The sequence below is a fragment of the Electrophorus electricus genome, chromosome 16 (assembly GCF_041902795.1).
Source record: "Electrophorus electricus isolate QZ-2024a chromosome 16, ASM4190279v1, whole genome shotgun sequence".
Classification (NCBI taxonomy): domain Eukaryota; kingdom Metazoa; phylum Chordata; class Actinopteri; order Gymnotiformes; family Gymnotidae; genus Electrophorus; species Electrophorus electricus.
Window position 1 is genome coordinate 1795981 of NC_137512.1, and position 23400 is coordinate 1819380.

The 23400-nt window shown below is 46.1% G+C and overlaps 2 protein-coding genes and 1 long non-coding RNA gene across 6 annotated transcripts; 1 reads left to right on the forward strand and 2 right to left on the reverse strand.

The window, feature by feature from the left end:
* Positions 1-4833: 4833 nt before the first annotated feature.
* On the reverse strand, positions 4834-15683 carry slc24a6a (solute carrier family 24 member 6a). 4 transcript variants are annotated; one of them, XM_027024049.3, is made up of 17 exons: positions 15191-15683; positions 13678-13791; positions 10323-10399; positions 10038-10112; positions 9848-9932; positions 9615-9718; positions 9460-9534; positions 9323-9348; positions 9170-9223; positions 8915-9057; positions 8727-8776; positions 6859-7105; positions 5802-5968; positions 5485-5599; positions 5254-5366; positions 5082-5147; positions 4834-4985 (listed from the first exon to the last, which is right to left on the reverse strand). In XM_027024049.3, the coding sequence occupies exons 1-17, from the start codon at positions 15285-15287 to the stop codon at positions 4875-4877; spliced, it is 1719 nt and encodes a 572-aa protein (XP_026879850.2). In that variant the 5' UTR covers positions 15288-15683; the 3' UTR covers positions 4834-4874. The 4 variants fall into 4 exon arrangements, with proteins under 4 accessions (XP_026879850.2, XP_026879853.2, XP_026879851.2 ...); XM_027024052.3 differs by having other exon boundaries at positions 8691-8776; XM_027024050.3 differs by having other exon boundaries at positions 8610-8776; positions 15191-15681.
* A 371-nt stretch (positions 15684-16054) lies between these two features.
* Positions 16055-17940, reverse strand: zdhhc24 (zDHHC palmitoyltransferase 24). The gene is made up of 3 exons (XM_027024086.3): positions 17494-17940; positions 17077-17354; positions 16055-16945 (listed from the first exon to the last, which is right to left on the reverse strand). Exons 1-3 carry the CDS (start codon positions 17766-17768, stop codon positions 16653-16655), a joined length of 846 nt encoding a protein of 281 aa, XP_026879887.2. The 5' UTR covers positions 17769-17940; the 3' UTR covers positions 16055-16652.
* On the forward strand, positions 17909-20717 carry LOC113586149 (uncharacterized). Its single transcript, XR_003411582.3, has 4 exons — positions 17909-18045; positions 18892-18961; positions 19138-19287; positions 19772-20717. It is a non-coding gene; the product is annotated as an uncharacterized LOC113586149 (long non-coding RNA).
* Positions 20718-23400: the final 2683 nt, after the last annotated feature.

Sequence of the window (23400 nt, forward strand, 5' to 3'; positions counted from 1 at the left end):
GAGGAAGGGAAACACATACCTCGTGCTCTAGCATGCTGGGTAATATGTTAATATGTCCTGATTTAAAGGAGCAATCAGTCATTTTTATGACCATAAAAGAGCAAACAATATTTTCCTTTTTTTCTATTAAGTGAGAATCAGATTGTTTTGTAGTCCTCAAAGGAGCCAGTTTAAGCTCCATAGAGTGGGTCCCCCACATGCAGTTGGCCATATTTTAAACAGATTCAGAACAGAATGTCTGATATATCCAGTCCACTGGGAGTCAGTATAATGGCTCTTTCATAATGTGAAGAAGAATCAATGGGAAAATGACTTATAGCTCCTTTAAACAATAATGAGCTGACCAAGTATTCCTTTTCTCTCTTACTGCCAGTAAAGTGAGTGTACACACTGGCGCTCATGCAGTTTCCTGCTTACATCTAGAACATTACAGTGGAATAAAGTGAAGCAAAAGGTGTATTGTACTGCACCAAACCTGTTTAATTATGCTCTCAACAACATACAGTTTCATATTCTTTAGGAATGCAGGTAAAATTGTTACAGAGGTGAAGTCTTATCAGGCGTGCCCTAAATTACTTGAGGGTGAAAGTAAATTTTTTTTTTTTTGATTTCCAGTGCCTTTTACTCTTCATAGAAAAAAGCCAGCACACAAGAAGTCTTCAGATGTCATATATGAGACTAATAAATGCCAGATAAATTAATATCAATGAAACTGTATGTAGGATTACAAAAAAGAATACTATGAATCTTTTAGGACAAGAGAAAACTTCAAAGTCATAAAAGAATAAAGCCATTATTTAGTTTCACTAATTCCATACTGATACTGGCTCTTTAAGCAGAACCCCCAAATCAAATATTAAATTTCATTACCATACAGTGCTGAGAGAATTTTAGAATTTTCATACATAAAAAAAAAATTTGTGAAAATCCTTTGACAATATGCTTACATTACAAAAAGGTTTTAGTGCACTCTGTGTTTTAGCTGTGAAATACATCTACCAAAAAAAAACAACTACATAGATCCATAATACACGGGAAAAAAATATAAGTTAAACTAATAATAATTTATGTACTGGCAAAAATAATTGGCATGTTAAATTCATTTTTTTGCCACTCATGACTCAATATTTCAGGACTAGGTACATCTATTAATTGTATGGGTTTTTAAAAAATATTATGAAAATGTGATACATACTGTTTTTATATTAGCATTGAAAAGGGACTCACAGGTACCAAGGTCAGTTTTAGATCTTTAAAAACATCATAAATAAATGTAGGACCTGACAGTGATTTGTATAAAAGTACTATAGAATGCAAAAGCTTATCACCACTTATTAAAGACACACGCAAACATTTTTGGTCAATTATTAAAACAAATGATCAAATGCTGAAATAAGTCAGGTTTACTGTATATGGTATCTCCCCTTCCTAAATTATATTTAACAAAGATTTTCAAAATAAATATGGCTATGGTCACAAAATATATCTGCACGAATAAATTGAATGTTGAAGTAGTTAAGAGCACAGAATTTTAAGGATTTAACAACATTGTGTTGTAATTTCGATGTCTGGGTCATAAACACCTATAAATCATTGTAAGATTCTTCAACTAGTAGAAATAACCAGCCAAAGGTAATGAGGTGTGTCGTGTGTTGTAAACATCACATGTGGCTTAATATTCAGATATTTAAAGGTGAAGGGGGCAGAAATCATCACTGTTCAGCACAGCAGTGCAGACATAGTTAAACACACCTACCCCATGCTTTTAGTGTGCTGTAGTACACTCTGTTGATTTTCTACACTCAAGGTGCAATAATCCCATTTTGTCTAATCCGTTGCATCTCACAGAGTAATACTAAAGCAATGCTATGTCTTGCGTTTGCGCGTAACTATTCCAGACTCATTTGTTTTCGTTTTCAAGTATTATTTGCATTCCATATCTGCAGAAATGTAGTACACAGAGCAAGGTCTCTCTGAGCTGGGTCACACCGGCAGGGGCAGGGGTTAAAGACACACTACTGACCTTTATTCATTTAACTGGACTTAAATGTGTGAGAATTGTCTGACTCTCACATTATCCTGTTTTTGTGCTCTGGACAAGACAACTCAATTTATCATTTGTTTTGTGACCAATAAATCCAGTAAGTTTAGAAAGGGGAAGTGTTGGTGGCTGAGACTGGCCCGGTCTGCGTGGGACTGGTTGGGTCTGGTCTGGGTGGGTCTGCGTGGGTCTGGCCTGGTCTGCGTGGGACTGGTTGGGTCTGGCCTGGTCTGCGTGGGACTGGTTGGGTCTGGTGTGGGTCTGGCCTGGTCTGCGTGGGACTGGTTGGGTCTGGATGGGTCTGGCCTGGTCTGCGTGGGACTGGTTGGGTCTGGTTTGGGTGGGTCTGGATGGGTCTGGCCTGGTCTGCGTGGGACTGGTTGGGTCTGGTTTTGGTGGGTCTGGATGGGTCTGGCCTGGTCTGCGTGGGACTGGTTGGGTCTGGTTTGGGTGGGTCTGGATGGATCTGGCCTGGTCTGCGTGGGACTGGTTGGGTCTGGATGGGTCTGGCCTGGTCTGCGTGGGACTGGTTGGGTCTGGTTTGGGTGGGTCTGGATGGGTCTGGCCTGGTCTGCGTGGGACTGGTTGGGTCTGGTGTGGGTGGGTCTGGATGGGTCTGGCCTGGTCTGCGTGGGACTGGTTGGGTCTGGTGTGGGTGGGTCTGGATGGGTCTGGCCTGGTCTGCGTGGGACTGGTTGGGTCTGGTGTGGGTGGGTCTGGATGGGTCTGGCCTGGTCTGCGTGGGACTGGTTGGGTCTGGCCTGGTCTGCGTGGGACTGGTTGGGTCTGGTTTGGGTGGGTCTGGATGGATCTGGCCTGGTCTGCGTAGGACTGGTTGGGTCTGGTGTGGGTGGGTCTGGATGGGTCTGGCCTGGTCTGCGTGGGACTGGTTGGGTCTGGATGGGTCTGGCCTGGTCTGCGTGGGACTGGTTGGGTCTGGTGTGGGTGGGTCTGGATGGATCTGGCCTGGTCTGCGTGGGACTGGTTGGGTCTGGTTTGGGTGGGTCTGGATGGGTCTGGCCTGGTCTGCGTGGGACTGGTTGGGTCTGGTGTGGGTCTGGCCTGGTCTGCGTGGGTCTGGTTGGGTCTGGATGGGTCTGGCCTGGTCTGCGTGGGACTGGTTGGGTCTGGATGGGTCTGGCCTGGTCTGCGTGGGACTGGTTGGGTCTGGTTTGGGTGGGTCTGGATGGGTCTGGCCTGGTCTGCGTGGGACTGGTTGGGTCTGGTGTGGGTCTGGCCTGGTCTGCGTGGGTCTGGTTGGGTCTGGATGGGTCTGGCCTGGTCTGCGTGGGACTGGTTGGGTCTGGTTTGGGTGGGTCTGGATGGGTCTGGCCTGGTCTGCGTGGGACTGGTTGGGTCTGGCCTGGTCTGCGTGGGACTGGTTGGGTCTGGTGTGGGTGGGTCTGGATGGGTCTGGCCTGGTCTGCGTGGGACTGGTTGGGTCTGGTGTGGGTGGGTCTGGCCTGGTCTGCGTGGGACTGGTTGGGTCTGGTGTGGGTGGGTCTGCGTGGGACTGGTTGGGTCTGGTTTGGGTGGGTCTGGATGGATCTGGCCTGGTCTGCGTGGGACTGGTTGGGTCTGGTTTGGGTGGGTCTGGATGGGTCTGGCCTGGTCTGCGTGGGACTGGTTGGGTCTGGATGGGTCTGGCCTGGTCTGCGTGGGACTGGTTGGATCTGGTGTGGGTGGGTCTGCGTGGGTCTGGCCTGGTCTGCGTAGGACTGGTTGGGTCTGGTTTGGGTGGGTCTGGATGGATCTGGCCTGGTCTGCGTGGGACTGGTTGGGTCTGGTTTGGGTGGGTCTGGATGGGTCTGGCCTGGTCTGCGTGGGACTGGTTGGGTCTGGATGGGTCTGGCCTGGTCTGCGTGGGACTGGTTGGGTCTGGATGGGTCTGGCCTGGTCTGCGTGGGACTGGTTGGGTCTGGTGTGGGTGGGTCTGGTTTGGGTGGGTCTGGCCTGGTCTGCGTGGGACTGGTTGGGTCTGGTTTGGGTGGGTCTGGATGGATCTGGCCTGGTCTGCGTGGGACTGGTTGGGTCTGGATGGGTCTGGCCTGGTCTGCGTGGGACTGGTTGGGTCTGGATGGGTCTGGCCTGGTCTGCGTGGGACTGGTTGGGTCTGGATGGGTCTGGCCTGGTCTGCGTGGGACTGGTTGGGTCTGGTGTGGGTGGGTCTGGATGGGTCTGGCCTGGTCTGCGTGGGACTGGTTGGGTCTGGTTTGGGTGGGTCTGGATGGATCTGGCCTGGTCTGCGTGGGACTGGTTGGGTCTGGTTTGGGTGGGTCTGGATGGGTCTGGCCTGGTCTGCGTGGGACTGGTTGGGTCTGGTTTGGGTGGGTCTGGATGGATCTGGCCTGGTCTGCGTGGGACTGGTTGGGTCTGGTGTGGGTGGGTCTGGATGGGTCTGGCCTGGTCTGCGTGGGACTGGTTGGGTCTGGATGGGTCTGGCCTGGTCTGCGTGGGACTGGTTGGGTCTGGATGGGTCTGGCCTGGTCTGCGTGGGACTGGTTGGGTCTGGTGTGGGTGGGTCTGGATGGGTCTGGCCTGGTCTGCGTGGGACTGGTTGGGTCTGGTTTGGGTGGGTCTGGATGGATCTGGCCTGGTCTGCGTGGGACTGGTTGGGTCTGGTTTGGGTGGGTCTGGATGGGTCTGGCCTGGTCTGCGTGGGACTGGTTGGGTCTGGTTTGGGTGGGTCTGGATGGATCTGGCCTGGTCTGCGTGGGACTGGTTGGGTCTGGTGTGGGTGGGTCTGGATGGGTCTGGCCTGGTCTGCGTGGGTCTGGTTGGGTCTGGATGGGTCTGGCCTGGTCTGCGTGGGACTGGTTGGGTCTGGCCTGGTCTACAGCTTCTCAAAGCAGATGGAGCAGAGGAGAAAGACGGCATACAGGACAATGAGGCCCAGGCCCAGCCTGCGGTCCAGCCTCCAGCGGTTCAGATGCACACTCACCACCTGCAGCAGGAGACAGTCACCACAGGTGTTCCTGACATAACAGGATGACACACAGAGCTGTTCCCCCACACAGGCATCACCAGCATCAGTACTCACAGTGAGAAACACCGAGGCAAGAAGCAGAATGACTGAATACAACAGGCCCCTGCTGTTGATGGAGACCTGAGAGAGAGAACCGGAAGGAAAGACCCATCAGAAAAATGTAACATTCACTTGTGTAACATTCTTGGAAGTGAAACCACAGCCTTGAAAGCAGTAAAAAACTTACTGTTGTGCCATAATCCACCACCAACGTGCGCAGAGCCCATGGAAAGCCAAGGCCCAGAAGAATGTCAAAGATATTACTGCCTATTGAGTTTGAGACGGCCATGTCTCCCATGCCTGAAAACACACACACGCAGTGCACGTATACCTGCAGTTAGTCGTAATACAAATAAAATGTCATGTCAATAATACTGATCTATTGTAGGTCTATATTTTAGGACGGGTGTCTGTGTACCTTGGCGAGCAACTAAAAGACTAGCCATGCAGTCTGGGACACTGGTACCCGCTGCTAAAAACGTGATTCCCATAATAACATCTGGGATATCCAGTGTGAAACTGATAATGGTGACCTGTAACACAGAGCAGGGATTAGTGAGATACGTTAGTATGAATCAAGACGAGAAGGAATAAAGGAAATATCCTATTCCACTGAGTTTGGAGCACTCGGATCCTTGGGAATAGTACCATCAGTGTTATATTTTTCACCTTTTTGAGTGTCATCTCCACAGGGGTATGCTTAGCTAACAGGAGTGTATCGTGGACAAACCGTACCATCCACACCATGAGGTAGGAAAAGACTGCAATCCAGAGCGTGGAGACCACGAAGGTGACCATAAACCAGTGCTCCCAGCGGGGCAGCACACAGCTGGGCACAGTGTAGTAGAGCAGGAAGCGTAAAGGCCACGAGAACAACCATTTCACCCGTTCACAGCACCCTCCTGTGGACATGAAGAGAAATGCATCAACTCAGGGCTGTTCAATGGCACATGCTAATGGACACACGGAGTAAAACACATTAGCTGTTTTTAGGGAAAGTTTAGTTGTTTTTTTTTTTTGTGCACTGAGAGAATTAAATGTAGCCTATCGGCTGGCATGAGCACTTATATATAGAAGACAGAGGTCATATGTGCTTCAGAATGACATGCTTGGTTTGGTCAACCGTATGGAAGGATCTAGGTGAACCTAGCAACATTCAAGCAAATATCTACACACAATCATCTAATGTTATCGTGATGGTAAGTTAGTGCTCTCCCGGAAAAGGCAGAAATATTCTCTTTATTTCCATGGAATAGAATTCACTCTTCAGCCACGTCTGAACACTATGACTGCAAGTCTGACCTTTCTGTAACTCCTGGATCTGTCTGAACAGTGCTCACGCATGTCTGCTCAGCTAAAGGGGCTTGTGTATCTCTTCCCACTGATCTCAGATCTGTAACTCCTGGATCTGTCTGAACAGTGCTCACGCATGTCTGCTCAGCTAAAGAGGCTTGTGTATCTCTTCCTACTGATCTCAGATCTGTAATTACATCTGTCTGGACAGTGCTCATGTGTGTCTGCTTGGCTAAAGGTGCTTGTGCATCTCTTCCCACTGATCTGAGATCAGCTGCCTGCTAGGGTCCAGGTACATCCCCCTCCTCTGGAGACCCCTCAGTCTGCTGGATTATGTCCATCATGTGCAATTTAGCACAATTAAGCACCTAATCAGGTTGTGTTAAAAAAAAAAAACAAGTTCTAATTAGTGCAAAGATAACAGAGAAATGTGTCAGATAAGTGCCAGCAGTTTGGAGGAACGAGATTTTTCCCCTCAATGTGTTTATTGGCCTGTCACCTGGCACAATAAACGGACTGAAGGGCTGTCCTTCCTCCACGTCCTCCTCCTCGTCTTCCTCTTTGGGCTGCGCACTGTCGTCCAGCTGCGCCACCCTCGTTGTGGACTCCTCCAGCGGCTGCGTCTCGCTCTCTGCGGCGTCTCCGTTCTCCAGCCCCCAGGGCCCCGCCTCCCTGCCCGGGCTCTCCTGGTTTGCTCCCTCGGCGCTGCTGTCCCCTGAGCTCCGGTTCCTTATCAGCCTCTGCCTCTGCGGGACGAGGAGCAGAACGTTCCGGGGAAAGGAGGCGAGAGGGCTCCTGATGGCTCCTGGAGCACTGGGTTCTCAAAAGGTCAAAGCTGAGACCAGAGTTAAGCGGTGGAGTGTGAGCGGCGCATGCATGAGTCATAGCAGTCGAGCACATAAGCAAGTCATGTCAGTGCAGGTGACTGGAAATGGCACTAACAAAAAACACAAACAAATGAAGTTTCCCTTTACCGAAGAAGGATGGGACATCAATATATAGTAGCTAGTTCTGCAAAGTGTGACCTGCCGTTAGATCTGTCTGTTGGGCAGGTGGATGAAGGAAGGTATGAGGTGAAAGTGGTGCAGCCATTCTCCTACCAGCTCCAGGTTTCACCCAGTTATCAGGAGGCCAGCTGGTGCTACTTGTTGGTAAACAATAACAAACACTAGTCTACACGAACACTAGTCTTAAAAACAATAACAAACACTAATCTGCACAATCACTAGTCTTAAATACAATATCAAATACCAGCGCACAAACACTAATCTTAAAAACAATAACAAACACTAATCTGCACAATCACTAGTCTTAAAAACAACAAAGACTTGTCTGCACAAACACTAGTCTTAAAAACAACAAAGACTTGTCTGCCCAAACACTAGTCTTAAAAACAACAACAAAGACTTGTCTGCCCAAACACTAGTCTTAAAAACAACAACAAAGACTTGTCTACCCAAACACTAGTCTTAAAAACAACAACAAAGACTTGTCTGCCCAAACACTAGTCTTAAAAACAACAACAAAGACTTGTCTGCCCAAACACTAGTCTTAAAAACAACAACAAAGACTTGTCTGCCCAAACACTAGTCTTAAAAACAACAACAAAGACTTGTCTGCCCAAACACTAGTCTTAAAAACAACAACAAAGACTTGTCTGCTCAAACACTAGTCTTAAAAACAACAACAAAGACTTGTCTGCACAAACACTAGTCTTAAAAACAACAACAAAGACTTGTCTGCTCAAACACTAGTCTTAAAAACAACAACAAAGACTTGTCTGCACAAACACTAGTCTTAAAAACAACAAAGACTTGTCTGCACAAACACTAGTCTTAAAAACAACAAAGACTTGTCTGCACAAACACTAGTCTTAAAAACAACAAAGACTTGTCTGCACAAACACTAGTCTTAAAAACAATAACAAAGACTTGTCTGCACAAACACTAGTCTTAAAAACAATAACAAAGACTTGTCTGCACAAACACTAGTCTTAAAAACAATAACAAAGACTTGTCTGCACAAACACTAGTCTTAAAAACAATAACAAAGACTTGTCTGCACAAACACTAGTCTTAAAAACAACAACAAAGACTTGTCTGCACAAATACTACTCTTAAAGACAGCCTGCCCTCTTCAAAAAAGAAAAAAAAGAGCTTTAAAGTTTAGCATCAGCTGATAGAACCCAGGCTCCGACCACACCGCATACCTGGCCAGGTGGGGCGGCACAGTGGGCGTGGCAGGCGTTACCTCGGTGATGAGCATGCGTCCGGCCATGCTGAGGCGTGTGCGGGGGGAGAAGTGGGGCGTGATCATGACACGGAGGCTTGCCTCTGAGAAGGAGATCTGGTGTGGGTGTAGGCTCACCAGCTCATCCACCATCACCACGGGCGAGTCCTGGTCGCCTGCACACTGACCTGGGAACAGCAGCGGTGGGGGATTTCATTTATTCTTTCTCTTCGTGATTTTTGTTTAAAGGTCAAACACATGAATGCCCTTAGGGTTAGTCCAGCAGGCAGTAGCGCACGTGCCCAATCACAAGCTCACGAGCGCACCTTTCTTCATCAGTATCATGGAGGTGTCACTGTGGGCTGTCACTTCTCCTACTGCCAGATCTCGACGCAGGCTGCTCGCCAAACACGGCTGCCCGGGGACCCCACACCGCTGCTCCACCCAGCCCCAGATCTGGCTGTTAAACCTGCACCACACACACACACACACACACACACACACACACACACTAATAAAACAGGCCAGTACTATCATTATGACATTATTTAAATCATTTAGTTAAAAAGATCACTACGTACTTCATTATGAGGATGTAAACTCCGTACATGAATATTAGCACTAGAGTCTCCCACCTGTGACAACCAAGCACATCATCTCAGATCAGGGCACAGGTGTCTCCTGAAGCAACACTGCATTTTTCTCAAAAGCCATTAAGAACAGCTAACACATACCAGAGAACTTTCTCATCGTAAATGATCTGCAAGCCAAGAACACAGGTTTCTATAACAACCCAAAGCTTAGAATGAGGAGGAATTACAAGAAATAGTGTTCAGCATTCAATCCATGTGTGTATGTTATAGCATCTCACCAGAATCAAGGCCAGCACAGAGAAGATGTAGTAAACAGAGTCACGGAACAGGGGCCACCAAGTGAGAAGGATGGTCTACAGAAAAGAAAAGGCAGACAGGGACATGAGGGCTGAGGCCCTCTAGTGGCCAAAGGGAAAACTGCTGTCTCTCACACCTGTCCAGCAAAGATGCCACACACGCCGATGATGACCAGGATGTTGAAGACGGCAGAGCCCACGATGGTACCGACTCCCACGTCTCCCTTAGTGATGAACACACCTGGGAAAATTGCAGAGGGAAAATGTCACTAAAAGAATTCAGCTGTTGAACTTCTGATGAGCAGAAAGCATAGCCAAGGGTAAAGGATGAGGACCACCAATCAAATTTCAGTGTAAGCCCTAAACTGACCAATCAGAGAGGTAAAGAGCTCCGGAGCGGAACTGCCTGCTGCCATAAAGGTGGCCCCTGCCACATCCTCGCTCAGGTGCAGGTTCTGCAAAGCAGAAATGGCTCAAGATGTAGCCATGTGGCCCGAGTCACCCAGTACCCAACCCCCCAGACTCGCACCAGCACGGATCACAGACACAATGGGTCTGACCTCACAGATCTTCTCCAGAGACGGCACAAAGTACACGTCGCAGACAATCGCCAGGGCGTAGAACATGTAAACAGCCTGTGGATGCAGCAAAGTGGACAGAGAAGAGGTTAAAGAAAGACCGGCCGGTATGTCTCGGCTGTGTTGGCCTCCTGAAGCACAACTGAGCTTCGCTGAGCAGGCAAAAGCCAAACTGTCAGAGGACCTCCTGGAGAGAGGCACGCTGATGCAGTCATTGGTGGTGGGGTTTGTTTGTCTGTTTGTTTGTTTGCTGTATGGCCTACTCACACAGAAGCCATGCAGAAGCACTGCACCCTGCCTCCTCTGCTCCTTAGTGAAGACGTCCTCGGGAAACTCACTGATCGCTGCACACACACACACACACACACACACACACACACACACACGTCCAGGCACAGAGAAAGTAACACAGCCCATTAGAGGGTGAGCGAGGCAGAGCATTTAGAGCTGTGGTCACAACGGCAACCGGAACTCGCTCAACCCCATCATTAGAAATGCTGGCGTTAGTGCCTCTCTCTCTCACACACACACACACACACACACACACACACACACACACACAAACACAGAAACACACGCACACACACATACATAGACACACACACGCGCACGCGCACGTAACAAATACCGCATTCCAGTTCACAAGACTTTATGGAATGGTGTATAGTATAGACATTTGAAATGATTGTGGTTTTCGAAAAGCAATAAAGGTACGAAGAATTATTTGTTTACAGAGCCCAATCAACTTGTAACTGCAGGACATTATATAGAGGGAGAGAGTGTGGTGTATTGACATAAGACAACTAAACATTATGGCAATTCCAGCTTCTCCAGGAACAGCGACTGGGTGGCATGTTAGATAGCACTGGATTACTGCCTGCACTGATTTAGCAGAGCAAACAATCACCAACCACATTAAATGAGTGTCGATCACGTTCAGATTGTGATATCCATAAACCAATTTGTAGATATTAAAGATTTGCCTGTTTGTCAGCAGAGATTTATCAAGCACAGCAGTTAATGTTGTGAAGTTCTTTGATGTGGTTATTGTCATAATTATCATTTAATATTGTGAGAGTCTGATGTAGTTATTTACGTAATTATCATTTAATGTTGTGAGAGTCTGATGTAGTTATTGTCGTAATTATATTTTAATGTTGTGAGAGTCTTTGATGTAGTTATTGTCGTAATTATATTTTAAATGTTGTGAGTCTTTGATGTAGTTATTGTCGTAATTATAATTTAATGTTGTGAAAGTCTTTGATGTAGTTATTGTCGTAATTATAATTTAATGTTGTGAGAGTCTTTGATGTAGTTATTGTCGTAATTATAATTTAATGTTGTGAGAGTCTTTGATGTAGTTGTCATAATTATCATTACATATTGTGAGGGTCTTTGATGTAGTTATTGTCGTAATTATAATTTAATGTTGTGAGAGTCTTGATGTAGTTATTGTCGTAATTATAATTTAATGTTGTGAGAGTCTTTGATGTAGTTATTGTCGTAATTATAATTTAATGTTGTGAGAGTCTTTGATGTAGTTGTCATAATTATCATTACATATTGTGAGGGTCTTTGATGTAGTTATTGTCGTAATTATAATTTAATGTTGTGAGAGTCTTTGATGTAGTTATTCTCGTAATTTTCATTTAATGTTGTGAGAGACTTTGATGTAGTTATTGTCATAATTATCTGCTGTACTTCGCTCAGGCGGCGAGTCCTGCTCCTCCAGTCTCGAGACCCCTGGTACCACATTCCAGACAGAGTGGAAGGAGCCAAAGGTTTGAACAAGCTCTTTACAGCCTGACGGTGTGGTTGCCATGGAGACCTCCTTTTCGGTGAGGCGGAGTTTCTGTTGGCTCTACGGAGGCTGGTGGGTCTTAAAAGCCACAAGCTTGCAGTAGTGAGATGGGGAGATATGTGAGGGAGGATGGCACAGGCGTACACACACACACACGCACACGCACGCACGCACACACACACACACGCACACACACACGCACGCACGCACACACACACTTACACACACACTTACACACACACACTTACACACACGCACCCACACACGCACCCACACACGCACCCACACACGCACACACACACGCACACACACACGCACACACACACGCACACACACACGCGCGCATTCACACACACACGCGCGCATTCACACACACACGCGCGCATTCACACACATACACACACACACACACTTACACACGCGCACACAAACGCATTCACACACATACACAGGCATTCACACACATACACACGCATACACACGCATACACACGCATACACACGCATACACACGCATACACAAATGCACATAAATGCATTCCCACACATACACACACACACACACACACACACACACACGCATTCTCACACAAACACACACTCATGCACAGATGCCCATGAAGGGAGCTAAATCCTGAGAATGAAATCTGTCAGTTTCAGGAACACAGTAAGATCAGAAAGGAGAGGACTGCTAGCATTTGGCTGTTGTTCTCAAGCTCTCTACATTCAAGCCGCACTCGTCCACTGTTTGTGCCCCATTTAACTCACCACGCTGTATAAGAGGCTTTTGTCTCTGCTAACTAAGAGCCAAATGGAGTCTCTGGCTTTAACGTCGGAGTCCAGAAAGCCACGGCGAATGTCAGAGCCCTGCTATATACACTTCACTTCCCCGCTCTGCACAGGCAGGGGAAAGCACTCTGAATGACACAGCTAAGGCTGTGGTTACGGAGAAAAGCAGAAAAGCATTTGCACTTCACCTATCAGAACAAATCCCTCTGTAATAACTCATGGAACTTTGCATGGGGTATTATGAGTCGTATATATTTAAATGTTTTTAATTAAACCTCTCTAACAAACACATCACAACAATTTCCATTTGTTCAGAGAACGAATTAACTAATTAACTAATTAGGACGGAAATAGCGGGTGCTAAGTACAGCACACAGTGTTACGCATACAAACAAACATTCTACAAAGCCCCAACCATATCAGTGTTGGAATTGCAAATCCTTCAAACATCTTTAGATAACAATTGACTATTAGATACACTTATTAAAATGATTAATTAATAGTGAAATAAAACTGTAAATGCAATGATGTATTGAGTTGGGTATATTTAATAATTTTGCATTATAAATATGCACACTTTTTCAATGAATACTAATTGCAACACCAATCAGACAGCTGTGGTGTCCCTGTCTGCACAAGGGGTGTGTTCATGCCCGGAGCTACAACTGCCAAGGATTGCGGAGAGGAAGAGTGCTATGATTGAGCTCTGCTCCTGGTAATGCCAACCTATGGCGCAGCCAGTAGGGATGGCTGCGTGAGGCGCGGGAGGCGTGATACGTTGCTCTTTAAGTGCTACACTTCGAATGCTTAAAATTTAGACCATCATCATCTTAGAGCATCATCTGTTACGAAAATTAGGGATTTGGTTGCTTAGCAACACAAGCTGGGGGGGGCGGGGGGTGGCGGCTTAACAGTGAAGATGGCAGCTGTTTGTAAATGATGAGAGAGGAAAAGATGGAATGATGATGGGAGTTAGGAAAGCAAATGTAGAGTACTAGGAAGGTGTGAGAGGAAGAGAGACACACAAGCTCACCGGTTCGGGGAATGCCTGACGTCTGGTTCTCCTCTCCAGTCTGCTGAGTTAGCGTTCGCTTCGACCTATTGAAGTCCGAGTCCTTTATGGGATGCTCTGCAAACCCTGCAGAACCTTAACATCACGTGAGAAGGAGTTCAACTATGCAAATAGTTAGAACAAAAAGAACATGCATGCCTAGTTAGATTATTTACATAAGCAAACTTTTTTTTCCTCTCTTATTCAGGAAACATGAATATTCATGTTTCATAAAGGGGAAAAAGACCGAAAGTGTGTCCAGTCCCCTCCTATCGAGTTCCCAATTTAAACCCAATACACAAACAATAATGAATGGATCTGACATTCTCTAAAACTAAGACAGCCTCATTTGCATATGTAAACTAATCAGGTCTGAAAACAGCTAAGAGCACGCGCGTATTGTGCTTGGTGACATTCCTTTTCTTCTTCTGGTTGTCAGCAGTGGTGTGAAAATGTTTGGCCAGATGTTCCGTGTTATATATAACTGATATAATATGGTGGTGGTATGAAGTAGAACGACACTGAGGCTGCTGTACAACTGTCTGCTCATTCACTGGCTTCCTTATGATTTAGAGTCTGAACATCCTAGTTCTTATTAACGGTTTGTACTACGGCAAAACGGTGATACTCAACAGGTCGATGTACTCAATATGCAGAGTGATTTTCTGGGAAGGTGTCGTATGTGTAGAATTAATGTACATGTAATAATTAAGATGTACTTCTGCAGTGGTTGTTTTCAAACATGCACACAGGGCACGGGTGCGTTAAACCTATCCCCTTAGAAAGGGCTTTCATTAGGTTTAATGCTATGCACCGTCACCCCAGTTAGAAACACAGCAGTTCGTTATTTTCCAAGTAGAGTTTAATCTACTGCACCTCCAGCAGAGCTGGGCTATAGTGTCGTTAAGTACACTTTTATAGACATGCAATGTTTGCCTCAAGCAAAAAAAAAAAGAAGAAAAAAAAAAAGGATATACAGTCTAACTGGAAACATCCCGATGTGTGAGAAGGGTTGTATCGGGGGTGTGCTACGAGAGATAATATAGTGAAGTTGAAACTACAGCTAACAGGCCAGAGAGGTGTGCGAGGTCACACTCCGAAATGTCACTTTGCGATGCCCCTCAGTCAGGCAATTGCAGCCCTGTTGGGGTCTGGCCTCCTGGGCTTTGTCAAAACCCAACGCCCTCATCTCTTGCGAGTTGCTTTCGCTACTAAAGAGATAAATATCAGTATAAATATTAGACATTGGCAAGGGACAGGCTGTTGTCCAGATGAACATAGCCAACCTTTAGTTACTGAGCTCTAAGCCTAGCAACCTCCCCGGAACAGCGAGCTCATAAAACCATGCAAAAGCGTGCAGACTCCGGGAGCGTGCGCTCGGGCACTGCTTAGTGACGTTGTAGGGTGTATCATGCGCCAAATTAACCGGGTCTTTCACGGGCTCCGCATGAAAAATGTTTATTCGACATTTACGCGATAATGTTCAGAAACGCACCTGTTGTGTGAAGAACCCAGCTGACGGCGGCGAGTCCAGCACATAGACAGAGGCGACGGAGGAACCGCAGCCGTCTGGACGTCGGTGGCGGCTTCATCACCTCTCAGAACATGGTCACCCACGACTAAAACCCTTTTAGTCTTTTACTCTGGCCTGCACATACGGAGCCCTTTATCTGTAGCCTTCGGCAGACCGGCTTGTTTGCGTCCAGCCATACGCTGATCGTTTTGGCACCGCACCGCCTGGTGAAGGGTGTTCCTGTCCACTCTTAGTCACGCATCCCCGCCACAACGCAGCGCAGACTGCTTTCGCGAACAGCTAAATGCAGGATTATTCGTGCATATCCTGCATTCCCCTCACATATTCCAGCATCCAGGCTCGTCTCTCCTCCCTGGCGTCGTCACCGAGGGTGTTTCCGATGCATGCACGGATTAGTGGCCACTAGCGCGCCCCCGTGAACGATAACGAGCGCCTACGTTACAAAGCTATCTCGCCGGCACGCGATTATTCGACCCCACCAGCAAAACGTGCAGGTTTGTTGACCCTGTTAGACACGCCGAAAATGAGAATACTGTTCTGTAGTAATATTAAAGTAGTAAGGCCCCGGTATTTATGTTAGTAGTCACGGGCTACAAGTCCGACATGATTTCTAGTTTGAAAGTGCATCGAGTCATTAGCCTCTTAAAAAAAATAATTATTAGACACACCTTGAGGTACGCAGTTACTACAGTGCATCTGGCTCCATGAATAATTTATTTAGATACTGGATAGATACAGCCTAAAGCTGTAAACCTCTGAATGTCTATAAACGTCTACACTGACAAACACCAGAATCACTCATAACAAGAACAGTGAGGGCTTGCATGTGGTACAAAATGTTTTTATTAACTCAGAAAAATAACAGTAATACCTTGGCATATAGATTTTAACATGTCATGTGGCACATAAATGAGTAATTAAAATAAAGTGAAACTGCATGGACAGAAATAAAAAAATAAGAATTCTGCCTACACAATAAAAACCATGTGGTTTAAGACAATAATTACATAACATAAATGTAGTAGTAAATTCAGATATGCATAGTTGGGGTTCAGGAAAAGACTTGGCCAGGATGTAGTTCACAGCACCTGGAGTTGCTAATTAGCTCAATCCAATAGGTACGAGTTAAACCAAATGGGTTATACAAAATCATGGCAAGACTTTTACTGCAACAATTTTTATATTTCTGATTAAATGCAACAACCACATCACAGTACACATCATTCCTTGCAAGTAAGATAATCTCATTAAAATCAAATCAGAATCATCCACCGACTGCGACCCTCCGTGTCTGAGTTGAATACTACATCTGCTCACATGAAATAACTGCTGGTAGTCGTCCCAAGACAGCTAGTATAGACTCCACTTTCTAATTTCACACTCATCCGGGTACGTTTTTAGGAAGGAAAACTGTGCACGACAATCACTGCATGGGCTCCAGGGGGCCAGTGACCTTAAAGCTGATGCCGTCTCCTGGCAGCGCGGAGGGGATGAGAGGACAGAGCCAGCAGACGTACCAGCGCACGCCCAGGCACTCGCGGATGTTGGCCAGCGGCCCCAAGCTGTAGGGCCGGCGGGACGAGTACCACTCCCTCGTGGTCTGCCCCCTCACCATCAGCCCCACGTGGAAGAAGAGGAAAGCAGACACCAGCAAGAAGCCTACCACGCAGGTGTCGGCGATGAACGCGAACGCAAAGGCCTGCGCGGTCACCTGACCTGGAATCGGTGGACGAGGTCACGCAAACACAAAGGACAGCGTATTTCAGTCGGGGACAGGGAGGGTGTCGGACACGGGACTGTCCTTATGAATGCAGGGCTCAGAGACGTTAAAACGCACGCCTACTTACCCGTGACGAGCATGATCCAGGGAAGCAAGAGCAACGCGACACTGTGAAACGTGACGCCTTCCTTCAAGATGATGATGAAGACCTCGGCATTCATCACCACAGCATACAACAGACCGGACCACATGAACAGCAGACAGCTGAGAAAGTACCTGTAGTTGCGGAAACCCACGCACTGGCCAAAAAACACACAGTGGTGATCACGACGCAGCACGCACACTTTGCAGTCGTAGCAATGCGAGCATCGTGGAGGGGTGTGTGTCTCGCAGGTGTAACAGTACCTGTAGGGGGAGGGAGACGGGTGACTTACAACACACCCTGTTACGTCTACCAACAGCACACCTTGTTAAGCTTTACAAGACGGAAATCTGAACAGAAGAGCGAGAAATAAACACTCGGCAGTGCACCGGCGGGAATTACCTCCATCCCTGCCCCACGAAATCTCCGCTAAAAAACACCCCGCGAATACTGGGGCTCGTTTTGAGGAAGAGCGACGCGTTCCACGTTATGCTCCCCAGCATGAAGTACTGCGCGCAGAGGTGGGCCGCCTTCCACGCGCTCTCCTTCTGCGAGGGCTCGAGGGGCGCCGCGAGCAGCACGAGGTAGCTGACCTCGGCGGTGACGGAGAAGACCAGCGCCGTGTTCAGCGCGAGGGGCAGGTGGCGCCACAGCGCCTGCGCGGCCGCGCCGACCATGACCACAGCGAAGGACCCGCGGAAGTTTCCCCCTCGTTTCAGACTTCGCACATCGCTGCGAACTAACGAGTCGCACTCGACCCCCCCAAAACCCGTTTTGCTGCGCGCCACGGAGCCACAAACCCGCACAGCACGGCCGCCGAACTGGAGAGGCGGGCGACGGACGCGGACTAACCCACGCGAACGTCAACACTCGCACGTGACACGCCGTGCCGCAGATTGTGGAGTCCCAGGACGCAACGGCTGCGATGTATTGGTTCCTAGTAATCGTACCTATGTATGTCCTCCAGATTATAGAGTTGGTTACAGTATGTACCGTATGTGTTTGTGCATGTATTTAGATGAGGGAAAAAAATAACCCCCGAATAGCAGTACATTTTAAAACGTTATTCCCATATAAGCTGATTCCTGCCGTCTTACAGTCTGAAAGACTGATCGCAGATCGCAGATCGCAGGCAAGTCTTTTACGGATCTTAATACTATCCGTAGTCGTTGGGGAGGCTCTTTGACTTCAAACAAGCCTCGGTTGCATGTTTTATTACCAATGACAGTGACAGCTATAAAACTGGATATGAACTTCACTTAAGGGGGTTAGAAGTCTTACATTAAGACTTAGCTTGTACTATTTCATATCTAGTCATACAAACATACTATATTATCCCGGTTTTTACACCGCATTTGGTCTTGTAATTGAATCACTCAGCCCCAGAAACCTGAATGCTAAACGTGGAGTAATATAGGGAACACCCAAAGGGGGCGACACAACACAGGCTTGCGGGTGGATGAGCGACACGGCCTGTCTAAGATTTACAGCCTTCAAGGTTTACTGTATCTTGTACAGTAAACCTTGTGTTTTCACACAAGCCTTTTATTTTGGTCATTGAATGTAATTTGATCGTGTGTGTGTGTGTGTGTACAAAATCTCATTAAAATTCTCTTAAATCTCTGATACAGTATGTGGTCTGGTACTGTCTGTGTGAAAATGATATTCAACACAATCACACAAATGGTCCTGTGAATACATCAATATGAAGAATCATATTAATATTACGCCCCAACCATGTCTTTCCCAATGTCGGATAAAACTTAGTCGCCTTCTGTTGCCCTTTGCCATTTTGAACAGGTGCTTTATGAGAAATGCTTGGAGAACTTCCCCTGATGACAGCAGATATTGAGACCAGAGCCTCTCAGAGGTACTTTACACACGTCTGCTATGATCTGATCTTTGTACACACACCTGATAAGATCTGACGTGTTATGTACTCAGGATGACCACAGGGTGGGTTTTCAAAAAAAAAAAAAATAATAATAAAAAAAAAAATATATATATATATTTCCATTTTCTAATGCGATTTTTTTTCACCCACAGGATGCAACAGCACCTAAAGACTTGTGCAATGCATGTGGAGGATGTTCAGAGGGTTGCTAGGCAGCATGTCCCGTTACAAACAGCAGTCCTCCCACCATGTCCTGAGTTCTCCCCTCCGTCAGCCCCGCCCACACACTTCTGATCATACAGGTAATATGAGCGCAGGTAATTACACAAAAACGATGTGTACAGGTTAGCACAAACACAAAATTCTGTCTCATGTATGGGAGGTTCATTTTAATTAGCACTGTGGGTTTCTTTTATGGATTTTCTTTTGAATGGAATTTATGTATCAATTCCTCTGTTACATGCTGTACAGTTTGTGAGACTCTAATTAAAAGTTTATTCAAATACATTATGATTATGTTCACATGCCCAGGACAACTTTATCATACTAGGGTTATAAAATCTCAGGGGACATCCAAAATGGCTTCCATCTTTAATGCCTTTTTACTTGGTTACCTCAGTTATCTCACACTCCTACAGTACACTCCCACAGTACACTCCTACAGTACACTCCTACAGTACACTCCCACGATACACTCCTACATTACACTCCCACATTACACTCTCAAACTATACTCCTAAATCACACTCCTGTAATTCACTGCCACATTAAACATTTACGTTACAGTAGCAGAAAGCCTGGATGACAAAGACCAGAACGCTGAAGAATGGAGTTTGTGATTGGATGGAAGAGCCAGTGACGGGGAGGAATTGGAGGGAGAGGAGGAGAAACAGTGGAAAAGCAGCACAGTGTGGCGGCGTCAGGGGTGAAGATGTTGCCGGAGAATCAGAAGAAGCAGGGCGTGACAGTGAAGGGACTGCATCGTGTCCTGGGAGAACAGCCGTGACAGGCCAGCCAGAATGAAGAGCTATTTCCGCTTTCTCTAGCTAGCCAATCAAACGCGCCTGTATAATAACTCTTAATAGACCTCTTACATTTAGGATCAGTTTTCAGTATATTGGCTAATATAAATGTTTTAACCAGTTGGAATTCCCAATTCTGACTACCACCAGTGACATCACTCGGCAACTTTCCGGAATTTCCGAAATGACTTCAGGTTCTCCCGTCAATTTATTTGAATTTGTTTTTAAAGAAACATGTTATTTTAATTTTAATTCACATAAATTTTTCAGTAGCTAAGATAATGTGACATCTTCAGGAAGGTCCAGTAGGTGGCACTTAGATGACAATAAGGATGATGATGTGGTAATTAAACCCACATACCAAGGTCATGTGACCCTGCATACGATGAAGTATGAAGATGATGACATGATTATGACATAATGACATGATAATATGATGACATGACAATGCCATGATGATGACATGATAACATGACATGATAACATGATGACCTGACATAACATCATGATATAGTAACATGACATGATGACACGATGATCAAGGCCTCCTCACACAACCAAACATCTCTCAGCAACAACAGTCTTACATCTTATTTTGTGGTCACAGTGAATGTATTGTGTGTTTTTGTTTGGACTCCACTGCACTCTTACTTTGCCTTATTTGGTAGATGAATGAGAGGAATCAGTAAAGCCAAAAGGTCACGATGAAATCCAAGCCACGCCCACTTTTTTACGTTGCTTTAATAACTAAAAGATTTTGGGTGCTTCACATCCTATAATATAAAAAGCCATGTTGTATAAAACACAGTGTAATTTAATTAAAGACCAGGGGCTTTTGAATGATACAACATACGATATGCAGACTCACAGTGCAGAACTCAGAGCTGTGTACAGGGGGAAACTGGCATCGGTTTTCATTCAAGTCTTTAAAAACTCACTCACTTTGTGTCCTTTAAACCCCAGGTTTGCACACTTTCAGCTGTTGGCCTGGACGACCTGTTGGATTCTAACAGTAAGTTTGACCAATTCTGCGATTAGGCTGCTCTTGCGAACTCCAGTGGCTATGTGTGCCCTTGGCAGTGAGCAATAACAATCGGCAAGCATGACAGACCAGAACAAAGCAATAGATGGTCAAACATCAGAGCAGGGTGCCTTAGCAGATGCCAGACACTCACGTATGTATGTGCGTGCAACTGAAACTCCAATAACTCTGTGCATTTGGAATATGAGCAAGCGTTACAGCCCCACAGCAAACACAGGAGCGTAGAGCGAAAGATTAATAGACACGGAGTATTACAAAGGGATGAAGGCGGGTGGGTGGGTGCAGGCAGTCACTGGGCCCTTTTAGGTTATTTGCCGCGGGCTTATCGGTCTGCCTGGAAGAACCACAGCACTGTCACCGAGCAAACACAGGTGGGTCGGCTTGAAAGAGAGAGATATGAGGGAGAATAATAGAGAAAAGAGAACAGATCACAGTGGGAGTCATTAAAAGAAAAAGACTCAGAGAGGCAGAGCGATTGATAGAATTAGAAAGAAATAAAGAATTGAAATGCCTTCCCTTGCAAAAAAATAAAATAAAAACACAATGAATTAATTTATTAAATCAGAATTAGCTTTTACGGGTTTTTTGGTTTGTTTGGTTTTTTTTTTACACTTGAGGTAGCTGTGGTTTCTTCTTTGAGTAATTGAAATGCACCAAAGGTTTGGGTGCTTTCATATTTAGATAGGGACAGCGGCCTCGGGGCAGTGGGAGAGTTGGGCTGTGGGCGGGCAGGGAGGGGTCAGAGGGTGAGGGGGTAACAGGTTGACGTGGGCTTTGAGTGATGGCTATTTGAACAGGCATGTTTACCCTGGCCCTGGTGAAAAGAGACGGAGGGACGCTAGCAGAGACGCACAGGACGGACAGGCGATTTTTTAAAGAAAGAGCCGCCACTGTGTAAACTGCATTGGCCCAGTCTTTCCTACTGGTGGCCATGGCAACACTGCAGAACCCAGCCTGTGCCCAGTCGCATGCCCTTCCTTTGACATGTGGAACAAAACGCCGCCGATGTGGCAGGTCAGGCCAGACATTTTGAATCAGTTATGACTTTGGGCCAAATGCTACACGCAGCATTGTACTTCCTTACATATCACTCTCAGGTTTTGTTAAATTTCAACCCAAACTCAGATGGAACATGACCTAAAGATTATATTTACTATTACTAGGACTATTACCAGAATAAACTCAATTGCCTTTTATATTACATTTTGGCTAGAAATGGTTACAGGACTGTCCTTTCATATACTTTCATTGCTGGCCTGAATTATTTTCAGATGAATTAAACTAATATTATTCTTTTATATGTATTTTTATTTTTATTCTCCCCTTCATATCTAGACATTTTAGCAAATATTTCAATATACTGCACATGCTGGCTACATGCCAAGTTAAAATTTGAAAGTGCAGATTGACTTTTGGCTTTATGTAGTACAACATGTCTAGTTTTTTCCTTTATTCACTGTATTGTCATTTTATGCAGTGATCTTTTAATCTGATTGCCTGAGTAGCCTGTCTATAATCTGATTAGTGTCTTTTTGTCTAACTGTAATGGATTAAAGTTAGCCCTTTTGTGTTTAAAATACGTAATCTCATTAAAAGTGGGCTACCCTTGCTAAAGCCAAACGGCAGACACAGGAGGCTACAAACTGAATCCTAGACAGAGAAGTGTGATAACTTCGATATCAAAATGTTCCAAAAGCTTACTTCTGTCCTCCAGCCCACACATGTTCCTCCAAGTGTTTATTAATTAAAGCCAATTCATTGATCTGTCCTGTCCCTATCCACTGCTACAAGAAACGCAAAAGTGGTCACGTTGTCTCGCGTTTAGCAGCGAGCCTCCGGACTGCACCACGGCATCTGCAGCTCTTAACCCTCATGAGCTCTGTGTCCCTCAAGCTTCTGTAGCCTCTGTTCAGATCACCGTGGGTGTCCCCGTGCCCCTACTGAAGACAACACAGCTTTGGGGAGGTCCACCATTATAGCCAGTGTCATCTCTTTGTGCACATACACTCGTATACAATGCTGCTTGCCCAGGACACAAAGGTTAGGGCGGGTGGGGTGGAGGTGGGGGTTGAGACCCTTTGAATAACCTTCTCTGCGTTACTATTTAGCAGAGTAGGATTCTGCACACTTTCTGCATTCCACTCTCTCCTCCAATTACCAACACACTGCGTCTTAATCAGATAATGAGAACTAGTAACTGTTTAATGTAACGTGCAAGTCATTATAACTCACTGTACTCATGAACATCTGCACTTATGGTACACACTACATCAATATTGATTTATTTTGTTTTTATTCATCATTTGAGTTTTGCTGTTCCTAAGAGTTTTAGGAGCATTTATTCTTTGTGA

Bases quoted from the DNA above. Each gene is read 5' to 3' on its own strand.
- slc24a6a (XM_027024050.3), bottom strand. From the start codon at position 15,287: ATGAAGCCGCCACCGACGTCCAGACGGCTGCGGTTCCTCCGTCGCCTC. The intron at 10,113-10,322 runs GTGAGTAGGCCA...CTGCATCCACAG, and splicing joins TGCTTCTGCATGGCTTCTGT to GCTGTTTACATGTTCTACGC. The intron at 8,777-8,914 runs GTGCGCTCGTGA...TGCTGTTCCCAG, and splicing joins CATGATACTGATGAAGAAAG to GTCAGTGTGCAGGCGACCAG.
- zdhhc24 (XM_027024086.3), bottom strand. From the start codon at position 17,768: ATGGTCGGCGCGGCCGCGCAGGCGCTGTGGCGCCACCTGCCCCTCGCG. The intron at 17,355-17,493 runs GTAATTCCCGCC...CTCCCCCTACAG, and splicing joins TTCGTGGGGCAGGGATGGAG to GTACTGTTACACCTGCGAGA. The intron at 16,946-17,076 runs GTAAGTAGGCGT...CACCGATTCCAG, and splicing joins CTGGATCATGCTCGTCACGG to GTCAGGTGACCGCGCAGGCC.